Below are 27,031 nucleotides of genomic sequence, written 5' to 3' on the forward strand. Positions count from 1 at the left end.
ACCGCAATTTTGATGTTAGAAATACCGTAATTGTTCGGAATTTTTGCTCGCTCTCCGTTAACGGGGAATACAAAACTTGTTACTATCGTTCACGGGAACGGTATTATCGGCTTCTTCTCGCAACAAATTGGTTATACATAGCATCCCAGGGTAAAAGTTCTCCACCATCTGTCCTATTTCTTTTAAATTGTTCTCCGGGTAACTGTATCTGCAACAGCGGATGGATAATAAGAATTTACTTTTTCCATTAACGGGAAATTATTCTCGTCTCGCGGATATATCTTTCGAGAAGATGCGCAACAACCGAGCGTAATTATCTCGGTATTGAAGTAAATAGTACGTGCAATTTAACGTGCACGATGTTGTAAAATGTAATTGGTTCGATGACGATGCGCTTCGCGTACGTACGCGGTGACTACCTCGAGTCGTTCGTAACGTTCAAATATAATTGTTCTAAATTGAAATAAATGGAAGGTTCAATTTACGTTCTAAATTCATAGTATTTCGTTCGAAGAACCAAGGGTCCTTGGTGCACTTGTTCGGTGCACTTGTTCGGTGCACTTGTTCGGTGCACTCGTTCGGTGCACTTGTTCGGTGCATTTCTTCGGTGCAGTTGTTCGGTGCAGTCGAATCCCAGGGTGCACGGTGGTATTGCTTATTCCAGTCGCGTGTCCGTAGAGACAAAAGCAGTAGAGACTCGCGCGAGTTTTTCTTTATGTATGATCAACGCGGTCGTCTCGACGCGACGCACGATAATCACGTTCCAAGGCGGAGGGACGCGGTCGCGAATTGCGGAACGAGCGCGGAACAACCCGGCTGTCTTCGTAGGAATCTCGAACCGCCTTCCACCGTACGAGCTAGCACTTTTTCATCACGTGCTTCGCCCGGGTAGCTCGATATTCACTTCGCGCGGATATTCCGATATTCCATGCAATTGAAAGCCGGGTGGAGTTTTGCATTTTGATTATGGCGCGCCGTCCCGTCGGCGGTATCGTCGCTACGCTCGCACACGGTTGCACACGGTTTGCGATTCGCAGCCACGTGAGGGAGTATTTTATCATCGTTTGGCATTACGCCGAAGACTCGGAACACGGGCGAGTGAAAATCCACCGATCGAGATAGGGCCCCGGGCCGAATCACGGGCACGCTTCGCCGAAAACCGAGCGTTTCCTTTCACGATCGATGAATTTTCGCCGTGGTACATGAATCTTCTCACGTTGGAGAATTCACGGTAGCCGAACGCGAAGAAACGATGTCCCCGGTGTCGTGTTCGGTGAGGTTCTCGATATTGAAATTTCTTTTCCATCGCGTGGATCGTGTATTAAAAATTGAAACAACGCGAACAAATCTGAGAAATGAACGATTTTTATATACGAAGTGTTATCGTTTCTCGATCGTCGTATCGCTGCGAAAATCGTTCTCGATGGTTGCGAGTACTGTGTAACCGTGGAACGGTACGCGAAATTATTTATTTACACGCGTTTAGGCGTTACAACGATCCCGACGAACGAAGTTTCCTATTCGTCGTTTGGTGTCGTTCACTGTGAAAAATCAATTCGACGAGCTCCCTCGATACGGTTAAAATACCCGTAGATCATTTATGAATTAATCGTCCGCCAGATATTCAAAAAAGTAGATTCGTTGCTGTGAATATTTCGCTATGTTGCGAGTGGATGTTTTAACAAACTTTCACCTGTTTTGTAATTTTTCTAAAAGAATATCCGTCTCCGCGAAGCGTAACTTCAGTGTACCACGCTTTCTAACCAAAATTTAATCGATTCGATTTAATCGACTTTTCGAAGCACTAACGATACATTAACGGCCGTATCGCCCGAACTTGGCGGTATTTCCTTGGAATAAAGTTTTTCTCTTTTTTTTTCACTTCGATAGAATCGATCGCGTAAAGTAATCAATTACAAACTCCCCGGTAGAAATTATCCGAAGATTTTCCGGGTCCGAAAGCAAAAGGTAAGACGATTATCGAGCACCGATGAAGAGGAACGATTGAATGGAATTCAATTGTCGCTCGGTATTGCGACGTTTGCGAAACTCGGCCATTATTCGTGGGATCGATCGAAGAAATGGTAAATTGCGATAAATGTGTAGCGTGTCCCGGGAGGAAAATCGACGAATATTTATGGATATCCTCGTCGTTTAATTTCGAGCTGGTAGAAAAAGGTGCGTCTCTCTCGTTTTAATCGAAGTCCATAAGGTCAGTGGTGGTGATCGTTTCATCGAGAAGCAACTGACGAAACTTAATGCACGCGCGAGAAAAAGAAGAAATGTACAAATAGCTTCTAAATTGCCAAATCCATATTCGATCGAGCTATGCTTCACACTCGTGTTTCGTAAGCGTTGCACAAAAAGTGTAAAGTTTTCTTTCGTCCACGTGATGCAACTATGTGCAACGATGCACGCGATCATATGTGAAAAATTTCACAGATTCTACCGAAAATTTCGATGAAGGTATCGATGTGTTTCGCGTAGAAATCTTAATCAACCGGGCGCAACGTTTACTGTTGAACATTGACTTGAAACGCGTGTACAGGGTGTCTCAAAATCGTAGCTACCAACGTAACCGGTGAATGGGACTCGTAAATCGTTTCGGGAACTTGTAATTTCTTAATCGGTGATTTGTATCATTACTATACGGTAACCTGTACCTCGAAACTTTAACGTACGTCGAAACGATCTCGACGTAAATATATATTTCTATCGACCATTCGACTTTGGATTCTTGAAAGTGGTGTAAAAAAGGAAAAAAAAATGGAAAAGGTAGATAGGTATTCCGTGAAAGAATTCCAGTTATCGTAGATACGAACAGTCGATAGTTACGAACATTTTCTCTAAATACGAAACTAGGAAACGATGAATATTCGAACACGTACCCGGCAACATTTACGTTAATCTTTATTAGCGACTTACATATGCAGACCGTGATTGTAAAATATTCCGCACTATGTAAACGCACGGAACCGTATGTACACGAATTCTGCAACGTTTTCAATTTTATTTCAGGCTTTAACAAAAAAGGAAAAAAAGAACAGTGAACGGTACATTCGTGTACACACCGCAAATATTAACAATAGATAAAAAATTAGGAGAAACTGAAATCTGATCGTGCGGTGTGCGGGGTGCACGCGTTGGATTGTCAATTTGTAATAGAAGTGATCTCTGGTAACGATTGAGATCGACGGAAGAAGTGTACGCAAAGTGAAAGTACGCACTTTCGCGTTCACACTACTTTGATATTGCAACTGCAATAAATCATGGTCATGAAAGTAAACGGAGTTGTTGAGCAGAATCGTTGCTATTTAGTGGTAATGAATTTACTTGTAAAACACACCGCGCTGTTCAAGGCGTAGTTTATTGCATCTGTCGGGATTCGTAAGTGGCAAGCATTGTAACGCGATTTCCAAATCAAGGTTAAGAGCGTCTTAGAATCTGCCTGGTGAAGATTTAAATTTACAAGCATAAGGGAGAATCGAAGGTCCGCGTAAACTCGAATCGTCCACCGATCGGTGACATTTTTTTCAATCCTTTCCCATTGGCACCAGCGGAGCCTGAACTTCCGAATAATAAAATATCGTTAAACGTTAAAGTTCTCAGCGATGTTATTACAGCCAGACGTAAGTCGGAAACATGTGCGCGCAAAAATCGTGCAACCTGCGAGTTAAATTGGTCGGTGGACGTATAATTTGCTGGTATCGTTGAAAAATCAATTATCGAATATACGTAAAGTTTAGCAAACTAGAGAAACGATACTCGTTTATTGTATCGTTCGACCCCTGACGAGTAATTGGTTCGTAAATATCGTTAATTGTTACTGCGACTCTAGAAATGCGTTCCGAGTACCTGTATTTGAATCGAAATGTTTTCGACGTTTGTTGCAGGTTATCGGAAACAATGTTAATCTACGAGAATTCGAAGAACAAATGTCTGTTGCGGTACTCCGGAAAATTAATATACAAATTGATCTACGTGACATTTGGACGATTTAATTTCGCGTACTAATGCTGTTTTCTTTTTTTTTTTTTAATTTGGATATTGGACTTAATATTTGTATCTTAATTCTTGTCAATACATTTGTTAATTTTCATTTTGTTGGTTCCACTTGTATATCATTCGGAGTTGTTAACTCTTTTGGATTAATATCGTTCCCGACAAGGACTCGTGACGAGCGTTGAAAACGTTGCAATTTAAAATACATGCTCGACACGACCCTTTTACACGCATTGCAGTTTTATTTGACAAGCACGGAACCGACCCATCATCGTACTAACAAGTTATGCACCTTACTATCGGGACTGACTTTTTTTACTTGAAAATTTACTTGGTAAGATCCATCCAACGACAGTATATTTTTTCTCGAGGGTGAGGCAACAACCTTTTGGATATTGAAAATTTGGAAAAAAGTTGATAATCTTCGTAGTTGCCGTCACGCTTTAAAAACTACAATTTTCCAAGGAGGAAACTAAATCGGATTTGCTAAAATAAACGAAAGAAACGAGGCAGGGGGGAACGGGTAGCCCATACTAAAGTATAAACTTGATAAAGTTATGCACGAACGTAGGTAAATGGTTTATTCATTATATTAATCGTAATATTCTTATATGCGTAAAAAGAAAGTTCCAAAGAAAGCAGTTTTTTATACCCAAAGTACGTTGCACGTTCGCTTTTCATTTAGTCATGCTCGGCGTAATATGTTGCTCTTGAATCCTCTCCAAAAGTAAATTACGTCGGATTTTCGAATTTTCCTCGCGAGCTCGTAGATCTACATTCAATTTATCGCGGTTCGAAAGTAGATAGGAACGATCGGGATAAAATCCGAAAATCCAGTAGAATCTGGTATTGGAGAGAATTCAAGAGCAACATATCACGCCGATTGTTACGGCTCTTATTGTTAGTACCGCATACCCTTTGTTTAATCTACACGTTGGCATCGTTTTATCGATTCACCGGAATATTCCAGAAATTCTCCGATAAAACTTCAAGGATTACATACAGTTGACGCGTTTGTGATATTTCAAAAGCCATCGTTGCGCTTTTAAATCGAACTACGTGCCCCTTTTAAACGGTTTAAAACGAGTACGCGTCTGTATGGAATCGGGCGAGTTTTTCTATCCATCTTCTTTAATATCCCTTCTAGAATCAACTCGAACTCGTTGCAATTAATTGACAATATAACCGCGATTCTTAAAAACACTTTCGTTAATTTCGAAGCTAGAATTCTGGGGAAAAGGTGTAACCGATTCCGTTTTCGAAAATGAACGAAAACCTTCCACGTCTTCGACTGTAAAATGTGAACTACCGTGTCGTATCTCCTACAAAACGATACGATTTTTTAATATCACCAACAATATCGGGAAATTGATGTAAGAAATTCTGCGCGCGTTTCCTTGGTACGCGTAACAATGGGATCGGTTTATGCAAATAAACTATAGCAGCGCGTGTTCGTTATTGCGACAATATTTGGAGCGTATCTGTAAGCTTGACTGCCTTAAAATCTAATCTAGACGACATCGCAAAATTCTCGCCGGAAGGGAGAGTTACAAGGGACCGTGGCCATAAAATGTACGATATCTCGCGTACACTTATCCGTAGGGCAAACATTCATGGGATAAGAATTGTAGGAAATTAAATTTTCAAACTTCTTTCGTACGTAAAAATGTTCGATAGAATCGATGCTAGCCGAAGTATCGATCCGATTGTCTTTAACGTTCCACGAGGGTATTCACCCGTGGCAATATCCGTTTATTTATGCTCGAAAAAATAAAACGGAGCACTCCGCGTACACGTACATCGCGAAACGTTAAAATAACGTTTGCATCGGAGTAATGTCTCTTAATCCGAGCGACACGAGGGTAATTCGGCCGGGATAATTTAAAACAGAGACAATCCGGGACCGTTTCATTGTCCGAATTTCGCTTCGTTAAACGAATGTCTTTCGACGTTAGTGGACCCCCAGAATTCCGAGACGGTAAATTCAGCCGAGCGCGGAACGTACGCCCAAGATTAATCTACTCCCCTGTATGTTGCTTTTTAAATTTGACTGCAACAATCTCGGCGGAATCTCGCTCAATCATGGCCGGAAATGCAGACAGCTCGTTCCTCCACGAGGCCTCGACGACGTTTAGATAAATAACGGGAAATCCGGAAAAAAAGGGGAGCATACGCGAGCAATAGTTCGGCGAGGATAAGCGGGATGTGAAATGGCTTCGTCGTAAAAGGAAAAAACGCGAGCGTGGCCGTGTGGCCGCGTCGTGTACGCGCGTGTTAAGCGTTTCAGGGTATTTCAGGATTGTAGAGAGAAACAGTTCGAAAAAAGAGGACTCGCTTCTGTTATCGTCGCGAAATATCGGCGTTAAGTTGTTCCGTTGGAATTTAATCTCGATATTCGGGTTCCCGTGGACAGGAGCGCCCCGGGTTTTAAAACCTCGATAAATGTACGCGCGAGTGCAATCAGTCGCGATCTGCACGGATTCCATAGATTCCATAGATTCCGACACTAGAGACCGGTGCTCTTGAACTACGAGTCGCGTTACCCCGAGGGGAGAGTGGCAAAATTTTGAAAAACGTTCAGAACATTTTTCATCATTTTGAAACATGGGAATGTTTGATCTGTAAATGAAAGTACATCGGTTCAACGATCGTCAAGGAAATATCAGTTTAGTTTCTACGATTGTGATTGCACTGGAAATGAAGATCGAATTCATGGTTGTCTGTAAATTTTACAAAATCGGGGGTTGTTAATATTCTTGTCTTATCGAAAGAAGTTGGAGGTGAAACGACTCTGAGAAACGATGTTACGGATTATACGGGATTTTTGAGTAATCCTATGTAATCGTACGAGTTGGAAGTTTTTGAAAAAGTAATAATATTCTTTGAAATATCGGTCGTTTGTGGGGAAATATCAACGAAGTGCGAACGAAGTATGGTATAATATCGCAGGTACGACGATGCGTTTTAAAATTCTTCCTACAATCGCACGTATAAATATTTTATTAACATTATTATCTTTGTGCGTACTCTTACATTTTTTATACCATGTTTATTACATGGGCATATGCAGACTTCCGCAACCAAGTGCACAGAGGTGTGCAAATTGTTAAATTCGATAAAATGTTTTCGCATTTTTGCCGGTTTCCTGTAGAAATACGAGGAAATTGTGGTTAAAGTTACCATTCTCGTACATTAACCACTTTTCGCCTGGCGAGCTTTTTTTTCAGTAGTCAGTTTAAAATACGCCGCGGTTTTTCTTTTTCCACGTTTTAAATATTCAGAGGTAGTTATGAAAGTATATTCAACAATTTCCGCTCTAAATGTTATACTCCTCCTTTCATTTTACTCTTTATTATTATAGTCACTAAGCATGATTTCACTTGTTTACATCGACGACTGTCTATTGCTCGTGTTTAGTCAGGAATACGTACTAATCGGAGAAAAGTCAAGGGGAAATGTTTTTTCCCTCGCTGACTAGTTCTGCTGGTCAATTATCCAACATAATTAACTAGTTATAATTGACCGGTTAACGATCACAGTAGATGTTTCATTCGCGAGCACTTCCTTGTTTCGTCGTTGCGAGTCCAGATCGCTTTTCGCGTTATTTTTGTACAATTTTCGAATTCCACCCGATAGCTCCGTTTCTAGATCGAATAAAAAAAAAGCCAGTCCATCGATTCTCTCAAGAAAAATAGCGTTTTTTGAATCGAAAATTTAAAAATACACCTTTCTTCCTCCCTTAACAAAAAAAAAAGAAAATTCCTTATTTATTGGATAAATAACGCGTTCGCGCGTCTTAACGGACAATCGTACGCGAAATTACACAATGGAAAATTCGTACATACTTTCGACTGGTGCGTACTTTCATTATTGTTAGGCAAATCGTCCTAATCGCGATATCTTCATTTTTTCGTCGTGACTAATTACTTCGACGACATAACGTCACTCCATCGTTCTTATATATTTACATATCGCTCCGGTTCACTCTCTCTCTGTATACATCGCTAAATTTCGATATTGAACCTAATTGCGCAAGACGTCTGGTGTTCTTTGTGTCCACTGTCCAAACAGTCCTTATATATTTACACATTTCTCTCCAGTTCACTCTCTCTCTATCTCTCTGTATACATCGCTAAATTTCGATATTGCACCTAATTACGCAAGACGTCTAGTGTTTCTTGTGTCCACTGTCCAAACAATCTTTACATATTTACACATCTCTCTCCGGTTCACTCTCTCTCCCTCTCTGTATACATCGCTAAATTTCGATATTGAACCTAATTACCCGAGACATCTGTCGTTCTTTTAGTCCACGGTCCAAACAGTGTTATTCTCCAGATTTTCGGGCGCGATTTGGATTCGTCGTTCGAAATTCGGGAAAAACACCGGGTAGACGAGGATACGCGGAAACCCCGAAGCGAGAGTAGACGAATGACTCGAGATCAGAGAAGATCAAGGGGGAGGAATAAGAAGGAGCAGGAGTCGAAACGAAACGGTCCGGGTGACTCTTTTTACTCCCTGTTCCGTGGCGAGCCCACCACACTGTGAGCCAGAAGCTATGGATTACCGTGGTCACCTCTCCCTCCATCGGCCGCGGAGCGCGCTGATAGCTCGAATCCTAACAATGAACGAACGCCACGAGATTAGGGGGTAAGTTTATAAACGCGCGACCGTACCATGGATCGCCGTGAAACGGTTTCCCGACGGGTTCGTTGGTACGCGTTCGTCGTTAGAGATCAAACGACGGTGGTACGACGACTGTTTTCTCGAGAAGTGTCTGGTAACCGGCTGACAGCTCGGTGAGTAGAGAACGCGTGCACGAGCAAAACGTTACGGGTCCTCCGATATCGCATCGTTGGTACGTACACTCGCAGTGACACCGGTAGCGCAGACAAGATGTATCGATTACTGATACTTAAGCACCGATGAGTCGGATGGATGGCCAGACCGTTACGTGACTCCAGACACGAAAACGTTTCGCGCGGGTTAAGCGCCCCGGTTATTGCGCAGGGTTTCTCCGCGATTCGGTTGGATTCGGAGTAGTGAGAAATAATTTTCGAGGTAAATTATTTTAACGATATTCTCGATGTTTCGTTAATTATCGGGTAGATATTGCAATATTTCGTTCTCGTTGTACGATATTTTGTCTGGGAATCGTAACGATGAGGAATTTGTGGAACATTGTCCTCGGTTTTGATAACAAGAATAGTACGAAACGAACGTAATAAACGTCGTAGGGTTTGTTTATCGATAGATATCACATCGTAGAGTATTTTGTCCGTAAATCGTTACAAAGAAAATATATAGAACACTGTCTTCAGTTTTGTTAACGAAATTAATAAGAGAACGATTCTCGCGGATTAATTAAGCGCCCGTTTCTCGTGCAATAGACATCGTAATTTTTATTTATTAATTCACGGGTATTTGGAGTAGCAACAGACGAGAGAGAACGTAAATTATTTTAACGAATGTTCTGGTCATTCTTTAATTAGAACGTAGACAGTACATTGTACGGTACTTTGTCCGTAAATTGGCGTAACTTTTTCTTCATTTTATTCAACGCTATCTTCGATCAATTCCTCCGAGGGAATTTTTAGTGAATTAAACGAGGATAAACTTAATTTATTCGTTACATCGGGAAACAGTACGGACTGTTTTCAGTTTCGTCGACGAAAGGAATAGAAAATTCATCGGTTTCGCATGTCCTCGACGAATAACAAAACGCGGACACGTATATCAATTCGTGGACAAAACCGAGATGATTGTCAATTTTCCCGAGGGTGCTCACCCGAGAGCTGGATCATCGAAAGTTTTATTCGATAACGCATCTTCTACTGCGCGTGTCGTTGCATCTCAAATACGATTCAATTCTACTCGTCGTTGTTTATTAAGATTTCCTTTTCTTTTTGGTCTACCGAGTGTTGGTGTTTTGCCAAGTCGTCGTCGATAAACGGCTGATTGACGTACGCGGTGCTTACACCGACATTTCCAATTAAGTCTGTGGAACCATTGTGGAAAGTAATGAATTATCGGTGAATATTCTTATACGCGACATTTATTTTTACGACCAATTTCTTCCGAATAAGTTTTACAAGTTAGATACGATCGAATTCTATCGCGACTGATACGTACCAGAGAATAAAAATGATCTCGTTAAAACCATTACTTTCTATATCGGTGACGAGTTGAATGTGTCTTCTATTTGTTTTTTATTTTTATTCTTAACGAATCAATACATAAAAATAAAACGAAAGAACGAAAGAAATGTCGAAAAGAAAAGTAATGCGCGGTCGTAACTAAACGCTACTTGTCGCGATATGTTTATACAAATAACGATGCGTTTAACAGTGGATGCAATTTGTTCGTAATTCGCACCGGTAACCATACACCGGCGGGAAGTAAAAATGAATAACAAACACGATTTCAATTACAGCTTTTATCACGGTTCCGTGAGAATCGGTATCACGGTACGCGAGTTGTTCGGTCGCACGTGCTATTAGGTTGAGTAATAAGTTCACTGACGGATTTTTCAACGGGACTTTTCAACCCGTGTTACGCGAACACGAACAAAGTCTAATCAATGACGTATGTACGGCTCCGTTCTGAAATTTTTCCCCGTTTTTCGACCGTTTCTACGATTTATTAGCACGAAAGCCTCCGTTATCGCTGTTCGGGAATTTCAGACGTCTGATTTTTCGCCCCGCGGTTGCATTCGACCGTTATCCCGCTCCAACCAAAATGCAAATAGACCAGGCACGTAGATCGGTGGTATAATTTTGAGGCAACTTCCTTCCTCTCTCCTCGTTATTTCATAATAATTCTAATCTCGCGTTAGAAGTACTTTCTACGAGTGTAAATTAGTGACCGGAATGATTAATGACCGCTATCGCGGTTTAGATCGATGCCTTTTTCCTTTCCGGATAATCCATCATTCGGTTCACGGTTCTTCAATGAGGGAATTCTTTCCAACGAATATTTTTTCTCGATTAATTTGTAAAAAGTGATTCGAACGTAAGAAAAGTGACTTCTAGGTACATAACGAGGCGTTACCCGGGGTATATAATAATTAACGCGGATATATCGTTCCCGTCGTGACGTGTTCTATCATCCGATCTACTAACGATACCTACGTGCCTAAGCATTTTATAATAACACACGTCCGTTAATGACGTTCTCACCCCGGGCATCAAAAACGTTTTTGCTGTTCGCGGCACGCTTTTCTCTTCTGGGAATAAAATACTAACCAACGACCACGAAAATGAACATCGCTTTCCTTTCGCATATTAAGTACACTTCGAGCATCTGTACGTAGAAATCGACTTTCATGAGTAACGACTTGGCACAGTGATCTCGAGATCGAACTACTTAACAAAATTCGAACACGTTGCTCGATTTACGCCGATTAATTACCCGAGACGATTAATCCCGTGACAGCGGAGGCTAAGCATAATGAGAGTAACGGTTCCTCGTTCGATCAGTGTACAAGAATTTTCTAGAAAATGAACAATTCTCGCATCGCGTTACGCATCGAGTATTTAATTATATACCGTCCTTATGTAATTGTTCTAAACTATCCCGGTAAGCTACACCGTATTCACCGCGTCGAAAATACAGCATCGTCTTTGGCAATTATCGATAATCGATAGATGATGCGCTCCATTACGGTGTACCTACCGAATTACACGTATGTATAGCTTGTTAATTCGGGACAGCTAATAGAGTGCCTTCGTACGAGTACTCGATAAGGTAATATATAGGCATCAACGTTAAATAAATGATCGAAAGGCTCGGTTAACGACCGATTATTCGTCGCTGACCGATAAAACGAATAAACGTCGACCAATTAGACGAAACAAGGCACGAAGATTTCCAACGGTTTGGGATTGTTGAATTATTTTATATTTAATCCTGTCGGGTGCCGGGGCGAAATGCATACAATATCGTAATAAAGTAGAAAGAAAGTAAAGGAAATTTTACGCGAAACAATTCGCAACAAGGACCATTATACTCAAACTCGAGTTAACGAAGTACAGCGTTGCGCTTGGGAACCGAGTACAATTCATTGCGCTTAAAAGTATTATAACTCGGATAATTGAAAGCGACAGTACGAGTAACGATCCTGTTTTACGGTTGCCAGATATTCCAACTTCAGGTAGTTAGGTACGCGAGGCTGCGCACCGCTAAACCAGTTAGAATCCTAATTTGCTCATCAAAGTCGGTAGGTGTCTAATGTCCACCGAGTATCCGTATGTTTCGAACAGCTTTGTAATTGTATCGTCGTTGATGTACGTGTAAGTACGCAACGTTTGTAAAGCGATCCAACCGACTCTCGAGACGAGTTCTTAATCGTTCCAATAACGGAAATATTATAGATACTCTACGAATAGAGAATTTGCGATACTTTTAGTTAAAAGTCGAGTGAAAGATATCTCGAAGAGCCGTGTCATCGATAAAATGTTTCTCGTTTATCAACATTCTGGAATCGCGTTTTACGGAAGAATTTCAAGCGCTTTAGAAATTATCGAACGTGGCAATCCACGAGACGACGAATATCTTTAACGTTTATTTGTTTCTTATCGTTCGTTGTAAATAAAATTGTACAGCAACTCGAATCAATAATCGAAAGAAAATAATATTAAATTGCGGGAGCCGAACTGTGCTCAGGAGAGAAAATTCAGTGCAGATTTAAATTAACGAGACGAGACCGTGTGAACATTTTGAAAGGGTGTAACACGAGCAACGAATTTACCGATCCGTGGTTCGTGTTGCATTTTCGTCGTCGTTGGAACAAATGGAACATCCTCTTAAACTCGAATATTGTTAGCTACATTGTTAGTCAATTCGTTCATAGCCACGGAAAACCTCTGATTAATTTTGATTCGATCGGATAGTATTTTTACAATGATGGTATATCGTACAAAAATTCGATACAATAACCTGTCGAAGAGCAGCGAAGTGTTTCTAATTTTCTATTTATTACGATCGGTTATTCGCGACCGATTTTTCGTATTTTGAATCATTCTTGCGTTCGATAGCAGCGTTAAGTTGGAAGGTTATCGTTGTTGCAAAGTCCAAGGCGTAAAGTTAGGTTGTTTTAAAAATCCAATCGAGGAGATTGGAAACAGTATCAACGTTCCAGCGTTATTTCTCTATTCCAGGTGTAATCTGGTTTCCGTGAAACAACACCGTGCTTTTAAACATTCGGTACGGTACGAGTTTTCGTACAATTTCCGTCAATGCGTGGAAAAACTTTTACGACTCCAATGTTGTAACATTCGTGCGTCCGAGACTTCGACACTTCGTTTTACAACTTATCAAACGTTGCAACGTACGCGCGTTTAAGACTCGACACCTTGGTTTACAACTTATTTAACGATTTCGTCTTTCCCTTCTTGGATTCCCTTTTACATTAATTCTCGACCTCGCACGATTTTATCCCAACGACGTTTAATATTCCGTGTACACAGTGTGTCGTTTACGTAGAGTTTCGAGAATCGTAAAACTACACGTGTACGACTACGCGAGAGAACGTTAAAAAAAATTCTTTTTCATCCGTAGCGTTTTTAACGAATATCGGAATAAAAATTCTGAAATTCATTATCGGCGCGCACAGTGCAATAATTTCTACGAACGAGTTCTAGTTTCATTCGTACATTTCCATGATCTCGTTTCGACTTCGTTATTGCTTATTTCGATGTTTCGCGATTAACTTTTTACTTCGGTTACTGTCATTTTTATCCACATTCTCCCGAAACGGGAGGCCATTCTTGACCGAGAGAACGATATTTTTTTCTCTTTACCCCATTCCTTCGATTCAAGAGCAAATCAGTGACAACGTTTATTCTTCATTTCGAGATCGGGGAAGTTCCGTAAAACGTCCACGTGGAATGTTTAGATAGAATCGATAAAATTCAATCAATTTTATTAATGGTCCGTTTGCTCGCGATTGTAATCTCCTTTGCGAGATTGCACGTTCGCGACACTAGGAAATGAAATCTTCGATAGAACGGGTCCCGGTGTCCGTTGTTGCTCGCACGTAGCACGTTAGTTTTATTCGCGGACTCTATTTCCTGCCGGTGGACAAATATTCGAAATAGAATGGGATCACGGTCGCGTAAACGTGTTCTGGACAACTGCCACTCTTATTATCCATTAACGCGAAATTATCGAACGAACTCTAAACGCGTAATTATCTTTAGCTTTCTTTTCTTTTTTCACGTCGACGAGATCAGAATCGAATCTCTCGACGATTGCAAAGTTCGCAACGATTCTTCGTACGCGGAGCTTTCGGGTTGAAAATACTGCGCGCACGAGGTATTCAAAATGTACGAAGCGCATCGAGCGTACACCGTACTTTTCTCTCGAGAAATACGTACCGTTTTCACCAACACTTGATCGTTTATTTTCACGGTTATCGTACTACGCTCAAAATGCGTTCGGCTACCATGAATATTTTCGAGCACTCGGATCTCGTCGAAACGGAGTTTCGAACATCGGCGCTAAACTTTAAAGAAAGTGAAATCTATTTGAACCGCGCGCGTACACGTGTCGGGCCTATAATCGTTTACTTTTCATCGAAGATTGATGCAACGATTCGTGACATGTATAGAAGCACTTACGGAGACCGCGTAAAGACGCTCACCCATCGCGAGAGCGCATCGTCGTCGTTTCTACAAAGCTCGAGAAAAATTGTCGTGCGGAGAAATTTTCTATTTGCCAGCGATTTGCGAGTTCGACTGTAGACCGCGAAAGTCGCTCTCGCGTCGATTCGTTGCAATCAAAACGTGGAAGAAATTTGATTCCACAGTAAACACAGCCTATTGAGAATGTCTGGCTTTCTCTTATTAATCGACTTCGTGCTCTTGCTCGCTCGAAGAACGCAAAAGCGTAAAAGCACGATGCGCGTGCATCTTGTTCGAGGCAGGTACCGTTGTTTGGCACATTTACCATTTTTTCTTCTCTACGACAAAGTAATCGAATCGAAAGGAAAATTAATCAAGATGCGCACCTTGCGTATCGTCACTTAGAGATGTGTACCGATTTTCCTTCCGATTTAATTATTTCTTTCTAGAGAAAAAAAAAAGAAATATGTTAATTCCCTCAACCAATTTTTCATGTTTGTTTCTCTTAATTGGAAACACGACGAGAAAAAGAAAATCTCAGTGAAAGAATGGCACCACGAGTTAAGGAGAACGTGGAGGGCGTCAATGAATCTTTACTCGGTCGTAAACTTTACGAATGCTGACGTGAACGTTGGAACCGATACCAGCAGTTATCGTAGTTCCTTTCAGAAGTGATCTTTCTTTTTCCCGGTGGTACGTTCGATGTAAAATCTTGCTTTCAAGAATTGATCGAAATTGAACAGATCTGTACGCATTCCTTTACGAAAAACAAACTCGCGTGAACTTGATTTCGTACGCGTAAAAATTCATACGAGCATAGAAAATGCGTACGAGGACGCGAGTGGGGGAACACAATCGTGTAAAAAAAACCTTGTAGAAAAACACTCGCGAAAAGTAAACTTAATTACACGTGCAAATTCATATAGACATAGAAAATGCGTACGAGTACGAGAGTGGGGGAACACTATCGTGTAAAAAGACCTTGTGGAAAAAACTCGTGAAAAGTAAACTTAATTTAATGTACCTACTAATTTCCATAGAACATGCGTATCAGGACGTAAGTGGGCAGATACAATCGTGAAAAATTCGCGTGGAAGAAATTCGCTGATAGTAAAGAAGTAAAATATTAAATTTCATTTGATACACGTATAAATAATGTGCGCATCGAAACGTAATTTGAAGATACAATCGTGAAAGAATCGCGCATGAGAAATATTCGCTGATAGTAAAGAAGTAAGATATTAAATTTCATTTGATATACGTATAAATAATGCGCGCATCGAAACGTAATTTGAAGATACAATCGTGAAAGAATCGCGCATGAGAAATATTCGCTGATAGTAAAGAAGTAAAATATTAAATTTCATTTGATATACGTATAAATAATGCGCGCATCGAAACGTAATTTGAAGATACAATCGTGAAAGAATCGCGCATGAGAAATATTCGCTGATAGTAAAGAAGTAAGATATTAAATTTCATTTGATACACGTATAAATAATGTGCGTATCGAAATATAATTTGAAGATACAATCGTGAAAAAATCGCGCATGAAAAAACTCGCGAAGAGTGAAACGGTAAGAAAGTAAAATATATTACAATGTAAATGGGAGAACGGAAAAAGTAAAAAAAAGCAAAGTATCAAACTTACTTTGATACACGTACAAATGATTACGGGCACAGAGTAAGCGTCCAAGGGTGTAAACGAGAGCTCCACGATCGTGTATCTGTTTACCAATCGGGGTCACTCGAAGAGCTCGTTTCGTAGAGGGAACGATGTTCGTTAACTCGACAATTCGGGGGCACCTCGACCTTTACGATCGAGGGCTGGTTCGACGATTCGTCGACTTAACGCCACGGTCGTTCCATTCGGCGAATAATGGAAAAATGGAACAATAAGATTGGTAAATAGCCGCGAGATTGCATCGTGCTCGCGGTCGGTTCGATGATTTGTCGGTTTGATGGTCCATCATTCGCGCGAATGCTACGCCTGGAGCTACGCGAGCCATGGTTCACCGGCGCGGACTTTTACGATCCGGCATAGAAAACGAGAAGAAAATTGCCCTCGTGTCGAAAGACGTGATTTTACGAGCGAGCTGCTCGACAGGCTCGGTTTGATGCACCGCGAGCGCCGCGCGCCGTAAATCACTGCGCGAGGATTTCGAAAGATGCTCGTTCGAGTAAACACGCGCAATGGATTAATGGTAAGAACGATTAGCGGCGTTGCTCTATACCGTGTTACACGACGCCGTGAAATATTCGCGTCGATCGCGTTAATTAACTTCTGGCGCGGCCAGGATTTACGATCGCTCGCGGAAACTTACAACGACGAAGAAAATTATCGCCACGGCGAATTACGCGAGATAGGTATTACAATGTGTTCGATTCCTTTCCAAGAATACCGACTATGCAAATATGTACTTGAAACGAGAGAAGAAAATTTCCGCGTTGAACGAAAGATTCGATCCTTGTGTCGATAATCGGGTGCTTCGAGGTACACGTTTTATACTTTCGTTGAAAAATTCGGCTATCGTTTCGTAATTAATCGGTATCGAGACGCGGTGAGAAAACTATGTGCGTTTCAAAAGTAACGAGTATTTCTTCGTTTGTAAATTACTGACTCGAGAACGCTACAGATCAGGTACAGTACGAAACACTTCGGTGACTTTCCAAACAGCGAAGTTAGTTTTTCGCTCGAGTCTCCTGTATCGGGGCTCGGTAAATTGTCAAACGGTCGAGAGGTAATTATAAAGGAAAAGCGTAGTCGTTGTTACGCGTTCGATCTGTCCGAGCAGCAACACGTGTACTTTGGTTATCAATAAACGTAGAAAAAGCTGGTTATTGACAGAAGGGTTAAAGCGAGACGAGAAAAATCACTACCACCGTGGTTGTTCAATTCCGATGGTCGATGCGTTGATAAAAAGGAATGTAATCGTCCCCACGGCGTTGAAAATGTTCATTAGCCGTTGGATCGGGAGACCAGCTACGGAAAACACCGAGTTAAACGAAAACGATTCGAGCAGTCGTTCTCCATACGTTCTGTGTGCTCAGCAAACTCCGCGAAACATGAAAATTGAATAAGTTACCGCGAACTGACGGGAAGTAAATTATCTCACGCTATGTACGAACGAATGGACAACTGAAAATCGTGAATTTTGTACGAGGTAAGGGTACACGTGGTGTAACACGACGACACTCGAGTTCCTTTCGGTAACCCAGCCTCTACGATCGCGATTCGTTCGATACCAAACTATCGCGGACACGTCGGCTAAAGAAAAGAAAGTTTTCCATATATCGAGCAACTGACTGGCACACAGCGTATTCGGAAGTCACGGATGTCGAAGCATGCAGTTTTATGCTCCGATCAGATGCTACGGGTACAGATGTGTGTCATCGGTTTTATCGAATTACTAATATAAAATCGGACATCTGTTCGAAACATATTTCGGTCGCGTTTTGCCAAGTAGGGCGATCGATGAAATTTCTTCTCACGTTGGTGCGCCGATTCTTGTATTCTGAATCGATAGCACGGTCAGCGAAAGAATTTCGAGAATATCGATCTAATCTCTCCAAGTGGATGTAGCTCTCGAACGCGTTAACCATTCGAGAATCACCGTTTTAGAAACCAAGGATTTTCTCGAAATAATCGCCGAACGAAATTGATCGACGTACAATGTACGATTAAATGGTAACGAGATTAATTTTGTAGAACCTGATCGACGGCTACGTACGAGGTACGATTAAATGGTAACGAGATCGATTTTGTAGAAACTGGTACATTTACCAGTATATTTTGCTTAAGGAAAAATTTATTCTTGGTAACGGTCCTCTAACGCTTTCGGATGTTGTTCACGACTCCAAAATGACACACTTGGAAGTGTTGTTCGACTTTTCGGAATAGAAAAAAGTTACACGTACTCGAATCGGAGGAGTACGAGGACTGTGGAAACACAGAAGTACCACTTTTGGCTGGAAACTCATTTACAGACAGTGCAGTGCGGGAAGGTGCATTGTCGCGATGCAGGGTCCAAGAATGGGCAATCTCGTTTCGAACTTTACTCGATATGGGAAGCATCTGTTGCCCGATATTATCGAAGACTCAATACAGAAATTGTATAATATATCAAATAAATGATATAATATTTTTTTTTTCTCGTCGAAAAATATGCCGCGTTTTTTAACGCCAGCTTTTTACAATTTTTGGCATTTATGTTAATTTTTGTAACGTATCGATTGATATTCGGTTCCACACATTTTCTAAACGTTTTCGCGTGATATTGTTTCATGTTTGGCACATTTCACGATCTAATTTATCACATAATTTTTCCACGTGATGGAAATCCGATGATCGTGGCAGACGGTATATAATATTTGTTTCAACAATGTTTTGTAATTATTTTAAACAGTTTCTCCATACTTTTCAAGCATATAAATTTTTACCGATTAATCTGATTCGTGAAGGTACGATGTACTATTCCTTCACGTTTAAATATTACTCTTTTTACATTGTGTCGTCAATTTTTATTAAAACTTCGATCCACTCTCCAGCCAATGCATTATGCGTCCGTGCATAATATATTTTTTTTCACCCCTCTTTCGGTCAATTTTCATGGTTTTTCGGTTCACTTTTATTTGCCTCGTAATTTAATCGCGCGACAAAGGGTTACGAGTATTTTCCATGGTAAAATATTCGTTCAATATTTAACAAAAATTCACACGGGTATTGAAAACTACGCTTATTTGTAAACGCGTTGACACAGCAGAACTCACGACTCGTAGATTTCGAATTTCTTCTTTTCGTACGTTGGAAAATCTACAAACGGAAATTCACTTCGCGACGGTTATTCACTTTGGAGTAAAAAACAGAAAAAAAAAGAAAAAGTGTATCGGGAGACGCGACGAGATCGTCGAGCAAACGGCGCGTGGAAGTAGCGGCATTAAAGTCGCCAACGTCTGGCAAGATTGTTCCGCGCCATTTGCGGATGTTCGATTCGGGCGCTCGCGGATACCTATCCGCTTCAGCTCGGAGCGAGCGCATTATGCGAAGAAGGGAAAGCAGTTAATTGCTCGTAGGAGGCACTGGTTATTTTATCGTGTTCACGCCGCATTAGGATTCCATCGGACGTGGCCGAGATTATTATTTATCCCGATTGAGAATTGATCTCCAGTGAAACTTTGTAAACGATTTACGCGCAACCATGAAAGCCGATACAGGCCGTGTTACAGATTGTAGGATCGAACGAAGATGTACGATTAACGATACGCGCAACGACGACAGATCTTCGGCTTACGATACGGCGTGTGCCATAATCGGGCATTGGGTTCATCACGCGTTCGATTCACCTTGGCCAACGGCCAGGGGAACCGTGATCAGACATTTCGAATTCATTCTTTCGAAGAGCACGATATATCGAGCAATTACGTAAAACGGGATTAATCTGCTCGGGACGATTGACGCGCGTGTAAGCCATCATGCGGAGCCTGTCACGGTCGGGTGACGTACTTTATCAAAACGATCATTTTCTGATCCGAGTGTACCGCTATTCTTTTTACACTCATTGGCGATCGTCGATAGAAACGTACGTAGATCAACGTCTACGGAATACGTATCAACGATTTCTGTTCAAGCTTTTTTTATTTACGGTAGCTGCGACACAAATATTCCTTGTAGAATATTTCTACGAAATAATAAATGACTTTCTCGGTTGGCGAGAAAGAGAACCTGTCCCGAGCAGATTAAACGATTTTACCGGGATCGTGACTCGCGATCGGTTTTTGCGCAGGCGTGACGATTGAAATCTGTGATATTTCAAATTAGTAGCACGAATCGAGTAGCGGAGGGCTCCCGTTTCGAAAATGTACAGTTCCACGGTGACCGAGTACGAGGAGAAGAAAACCGACAGTCGTAATGTGGAAGAGAACCCGGAAGTGGACGTGGAACCATTACCGGTATCAATGGGACAAACCCCAGTGAAGCGACAGATAATATGGCTAAATGTCTTTGGTCTCGGAATTATTCATTTCTTGGCCATTTACAGCTTAGCACGTTATTATCAAGATGCCAAGTTTTGGACGTGGATTTGGAGTAAGTATACGTCCAACGTCATTTGCATCCCAATACGTATAATCCTCCACTTCTGTAATTTCTTGTTTACTTTTCTAGTCTTTATTCAACTGGTAGATTATACAAGGTGGTAAATTCTTGTTAAAAAATAACCTTGGAGAAAGAATAACACCATTGTTACACGAGCTCGTTCAAAGAATTTTTTCGTTGTCTTAAATAGTTTTTTCATGGAACCGTAAATAACGGAGATAGTTAAGTGTTCATATTTGAATACTCCACCTTGTATTAGACAGTGCATTTTTATTTCAACTATTTTATGTTCAATAAGAAACAGTAATTTATAATGTATTCTATACTATTGTATATGCTACAATTTTTTACAATATTCCAAGAAACCAGAGCGAGTGCAATTGTTACTGTTCGGTCACCGATGCACACTAGCGATAAAAAGTCTATTCTTCGAGATACGATGCGATAGAACCTCGATAATTGCTGGAAAACGGAAGTGAAAATTCGCGGAGATATCCAATCGACAAAGGAGCTCCGCTTACGCGATATACCATTGCCGCTTATGGCTGAATGTTTAATCCTTCGTGCGATCGTCGGTGTCTTGTCGAGTTTCTGCTTTTGTCCCGAAACGAGAGACTTCCACTTTTAGTTTTACTTGTTGTCAAGTCGCTGCTCCTTCTATTTCGCAACCCGATGCAACGAACGAAACTCCTCGCGCGATTATCGAGATCGCGTTTATCGAGGTTCTGCCGCTTCGTTGGGTAAATTGTGCCCGTCGACCGTTAAGCTCGATGTCAAATCGTCGAAAATGTTTTTAAACGTTTCACGTGATTCTCCTCTCACCTAGATCTTGTCTACGGTCATGTCACTGGCTTGGGAGTGACGGCAGGGGCTCATCGATTATGGGCACATAGAAGTTACTCGGCCAAGCTCCCCTTGCAAATCTTTCTGGGTTGTTTATTTTGCATGGCCGGCCAGGTGAATTCGCGCGTACAATTTAAGCGACGAATCGAAGAACGATGCAGGTTCATAAATCGTGTTTTGTAGGTACAGTGGAACCTCGATTAACCGAGGTCTCGATTAAGCGGGTCTCGGTCATCCGGTGTGTGGATCGTACGCGATACGATTAGATTTCTAAATAAATTGAACTGTGTGAAACGATGAAAAAATTGTTTTTAAATATGTACATTAGTGTATCGTCTCGCTGCGCGTAAGCGACGATTACTGTTCGGTTTGTTTTCGCGGTGAGTACGAAGGACAGGGAACGAGGATGCGATAGCAACGTGTCACGAATTTCGCTCGATATTTGGTGATGCAACGTGACGATAAAACTGTAAGCGAGTATAGTGCCAAAAAGGTACGAATGAATCGTAAAAGGAAAATTGTGGTTATTTTGCTGGAAAAACCAAGAATCGTTAATATCAATTTCTCTTGATTCCGGCGTGGGTGAATCGGGCTGTTGGCGATTGAAAATATAAAAAAATTGAACAGATATAGAAACACGTTCTATCGAATCGGAGAATAAACGAGACGGAGCACTTATTGGCGGAAAATTACAGAAATACGAAGAAACGTATAGTATGTACGTACTATAAAAATTGCTTGCAAAATTAAACATCTATTGCGCACGTAAGATACATTTTCCATTTTTTTCTGTCCAGATGTCGATTATTCGATAAATCGAGGTTCCACTGTATTTAAAAGGAAACAGTTTTTCGCACTTGTTGCACTCGAAACGTACAATTCTATTTTACGTACAGTTTCGAGATTATAGGAAAGCGACCAAATTTGGACTCGTATCGTTTTTCGATTCGTCGATTCGATTTTTCTCAGCCCCGTTACTTTGCTAACTCGAGCGATGTTTTTCCCTCGATTAGACGCGTCCCTATAATTGGATACGAGACCATAGAACGCACCACAAGTTCACGGAAACAGCCGCGGATCCGCACGACGCGAATCGTGGATTTTTCTTCTCCCATATGGGTTGGTTGATGGTCAAACGACACCCAGCGGTGAAGGAATACGGTAGCAAGGTCGATATGAGCGACATCGCTACGGATCCTGTAATGCAATTCTTCAACAAGTAAGTAATATGTCTAGCTCGTAAGATACGCGATGTTTCTTTTCGAAGTAACGGTAGAAATTCGAATAAGTAGCTCGCGACTTTCGAACACGTTCCTAAAAGTTAGGTTAAGAGGGAACTTTAAAAGCTCACGATCACGTGTCAACGCATGCGCAGCGATAGACCGTCATCGACACTTTTCGCGAATGTGACCAACGACCGCGTATCTTTGTTCGGCGCTAAAAGGAGTGCAACCCTTTGCACTCGAAGCTTTTCTGCCATCAGAAACCACCACCTCGATGAGATCCCTCAAATCGTGTAATTACATTTAAAACGGAGCATTTTCGTTTCAATATTTCGTATACATATGTTTACGTCTTACAAGAAACGAGTGATTGAATTTTAATTTCAATTCCAAACCACGATGGTTTCCCGAATTGGAGATAGTACACCGAATCAAGTGACGAACAAGGATTGCCTCTCGAGTGGAAAGGGTTGAACTATAATCTCGCGACGTAAAGGTAAAAGTCGTGTCTAACGCGGTTCACAGTGGGGGAGCGGCCTTGGGCCCGCTTAGTTCAATTTGATCCGACTATAGGTCGCGGAATGGTGGTTCTCGGATCTCCGATGAAACTAATTACGAAGCTGCTAACGAAACACGGATATACTGTTCGAAGAGGCTCGAACTCGGTAGCTTACGCGTTCGATGTGAACTTCGTCTCGCGTTTATAGATATTCAGGCTTATCGCTAGGTGTACTCGGAAATAAATCATTCGATATTCACGGTTCTCGATGTCACTTTCCAGGTATTTCGAGATCGTTATGTTCACGCTCAGTTTCGCTCTGCCCATAATGGTGCCGGTATTTTTGTGGGGCGAATCGTGGCACATAAGCACATTCGCCGCGATGATTCGCTACGTCTGGTCGCTGCACGCCACATTTATCGTGAACAGTTTCGCCCACATGTGGGGGAACCGACCGTACAACAGGCAAGTCTCCAAAGTTAATTAAAACTTCCCGACGCTGGCTCGTTTTTCAAACAACGATTTAACACCGTTTTCTACCATTTCTACCTCGCAGGAGGGTCAAGCCTACGGAAAACGCGACCGTGTCTTTCTTCACGCTCGGCGAAGGTTGGCACAATTACCATCATTCGTTCCCGTGGGATTACAAGGCTGCGGAATTGGGAGGGTACGGGCTGAACGTCACCACCGGTTTCATAGAATTAATGGCGCGTTTAGGTTTGGCCTACAATTTGAAAACACCGAGCAAAGAGTTGATCGAACGAACGAGTCTGAAAAAGGGGGACGGCACTGACAGCGTTTGGGGTCAACGGAGACACTGAAACATTGCCAATCGGTGAAACGTACACCTACCGATGATAGTTGACAAAAGGAAAAAAAAAAAAAAAAATTTCAAACGAAATATCACTCCCGACCTGCACGTTTCGTTTCCTTTTTTTTTTCAACGGGTTTTTATATTCAACGATGGATTTATACACCTTCGAGGCGTTTGTGGAATCACTTTTGTTGTTTTCGTTTCTAGGTTCATTCGACGCGGTATTTTAATTCTATTTTCATTACAACGAACGGACACAGCTCGGGCGTATACGCGTACGCGTACGTGCGAGCATGTTGGACAATTGTCTGCAAAGAATATGCTCTTTCGACGTGTTCCCTATTTACAGAGGGATTTAAAACAACACGATATACATACAGCGCTTACAAAAATAGACAAAGAAAAACGTCCGGTAAACATCGATCCGTGAATCAACTCTCTCGGAGGTTTCGTCCCCTTTGTGCGCGAATACTAGAACCTAAGCCATTGGTGTACACCGTACTAACAAAAGTTGTTTAACGCCACGCTCTGTGAAACCGATAGATAAGTAGTCGAGTTTTATATTCAGCCGAATCGCGATGTTTTCCTTGGTCGATCGTACACGTAACAATGAACTTCTCCGAGTTACGGGGAGTTCCCCTAATGGTGGGCGCTCGGGGTATCCTTTCGAAATAAATATGAAAAAATGATAAGTGTACTTTGTTTCGTTGTGTTCACTAGAATTTTACAACATCGGAAATAAACGAACGAAATAATCGACGTTATTACAATATTTAACTTGAACGAACACTGTCTTTTAGTATGTTTTATTCACGGAACACAAAATGACGCCTAGTAAAGAACTATATGAACAATAAAGTAATACAACGCCTCACAATCTCAAAATAGTTTGCAACGGTTACAAATATAATTGTCCGACACAATCTTTGCGAAGCCATCCTTCATGATCGAGACACCGAATCCAATCTTCATTCGTGCTTTCTAGACCACGCAGATGATTACATCGTTCACGTTTCTTGATGTCCCGTTTTTCTTATCTTTCGTTGTTTTTTTTTTATTTATTCTTTACATCCGAACGTAGTTGTGTACAAACGAGCAACTTTGATAAAAGCATCGCGTACAAGACTTTCGATAGCGTACTATATTGTGCGTGTTTCTACGTTTGCTCTAATTTGGATCTCATCTTTGAAAGAATTCGTGAATGTCTTGTCTAGTGGTTGCAGTTGTGGGTTGTGCACGATGGCGGACCGATTGAACGAATGTTATCATTTCTGCGAAAAGTTATGATATCTAATGTTTTATGGCTACCGTGAACACCTAGAGGGAGAGCCCAGGAGATTCCTTCGACGAACGGAGGAGAAACTTTTTCAAATGCTGCAACCACTGGAAGCAAAAGTTACTATTCGTTCGATTTTTCGGTCGAGCGACATATCCACTGTTTGTAGGAGCATTTATCGACGATAGTTCGTTCATTCGTTCGCCTTGGAACAAATAAAGAATGGCGTTAATAAGTGTCCATTAGTTCGGATGTAAAATAAAATGGTAATATTTTTTTGTCCCTCTCGACCGAGGTAAGCTTTCCTACGTGACGTGTTGATTTCGTAGACAAGATTTTTTTCATGTTTATGAACGCAACTGATCTCAATTTTATCACAATCGTAGACATTAGAAGAAGAGAAACGGTGTGTCTCCGTAAGTTTTTCAAGATCAGTGAACGAAAGGTTACACTTACGGTATATTAAAACCTACAACTTGTAGATATAGGCTTCCTTAAACATATGTCAGGGTGTCTAGCTGAAAAATTATGGTAAAAATGTTTCCTAGCTGTTCCTTTCTCCGGGTTAAATCGATTGGAAAATTTTAATCGAGTTGCCAAGTCGTGAACCAATTTCAAAAGTTATTTTTTGTTAGCGCTAAACAACACTCGACTAGTCTTTCACTCGATACAATTATTTATTTTTATATTCCGAAGTAAAAGTTGTGGTTAACTGCCTAATTTAAGCTGTAATGTGATTTCTTATTCCTCTTTTATCAATTTTATTATATCGTATGTGCTTCTTGGGTCTTTGAGACGCGTCTCTTTACTTTATTTGTTTATAATTTTGATGATTGCAGTTTTCGAACTGTCTGAAACCATGAAGATTCTTTTCTATTATTCGTGTCTTCCTTTTTGTTATCCATCGTTGCTTGTAAACGCTAAAACCGAATGATAAATATTAAAACAAACACGGACACATAGTTGAAATATTTTCTGTCCAACAATAGGGATGTTTTATTCTAAATTGGGGTACAGCAAGCCTTAAAAAAAAAAACAAACATATATGTGGGAACTAGTCCATTATCTACGAGAAATATATAATACTTAGAAGAATACTTACCAAGGTGTATAATAACGCAATTCACGCACTTTTAACCACTGTAATTTGTTACGTATAATATTTGTAACTTTGCAGTAATACAACGTCTTTCCCATCCAGTGGAACAAGTAACCAAATAACTTGCCTGTGTACACTCGACTGAAACGTCATCGTCATCGGATATTATATTTCAGAGATATTGCAATATCCGGTATTAGGTGCAGTACGTTGCTAGGGGAACCCCCTACCGAGTTTTGAAAAATGCTTTTACATAGGATGTACAATCTGTTCAAAAATCTTTTCACACCAAAATACCGTTGATATTGTCTAACGATATCTCCTTTAAACATTTTATTTAAACTTTTATCCAACACTACGTTCCACCTTAATATCTCTTTTTGTAACGAAACGAGAAAAGCTGTATTAACAAAAACATATGGTTTTAAGCGGCCATAACGTGACAGTATTATATAGGCAGGAATGTATCTCGGTTAAGGTGTTGAAATAAAATGACGATTTTTATCACGCTTGCGTCAATGATTATGTTACTATCCCTATACTGTAAAATTTACCGTGT

General features: G+C 41.1%; 2 protein-coding genes across 5 annotated transcripts in view; one reads left to right on the plus strand and one right to left on the minus strand.

Annotated features, from left to right (window-relative positions):
- The window catches only part of Fstl5 (follistatin-like 5), a 100,356-nt gene that overhangs the window by 59,272 nt on the left and 14,053 nt on the right, over window positions 1-27,031 (minus strand). The window lies entirely within an intron of this gene.
- LOC143144573 (acyl-CoA Delta-9 desaturase) lies at window positions 8,698-26,573 on the plus strand. Of its 3 annotated transcripts, none has more exons than XM_076307138.1 (6): window positions 8,698-8,801; window positions 20,443-20,709; window positions 21,545-21,675; window positions 22,575-22,780; window positions 23,566-23,748; window positions 23,840-26,573. In XM_076307138.1, the coding sequence occupies exons 2-6, from the start codon at window positions 20,481-20,483 to the stop codon at window positions 24,102-24,104; spliced, it is 1,014 nt and encodes a 337-aa protein (XP_076163253.1). In that variant the 5' UTR covers window positions 8,698-8,801; window positions 20,443-20,480; the 3' UTR covers window positions 24,105-26,573. The 3 variants fall into 3 exon arrangements, with proteins under 3 accessions (XP_076163253.1, XP_076163254.1, XP_076163255.1); XM_076307139.1 differs by having other exon boundaries at window positions 8,704-8,801; window positions 20,446-20,709; XM_076307140.1 differs by lacking the exon at window positions 8,698-8,801 and adding an exon at window positions 8,924-9,063.

This window comes from Ptiloglossa arizonensis, chromosome 3, assembly GCF_051014685.1.
Source record: "Ptiloglossa arizonensis isolate GNS036 chromosome 3, iyPtiAriz1_principal, whole genome shotgun sequence".
NCBI lineage: Eukaryota > Metazoa > Arthropoda > Insecta > Hymenoptera > Colletidae > Ptiloglossa > Ptiloglossa arizonensis.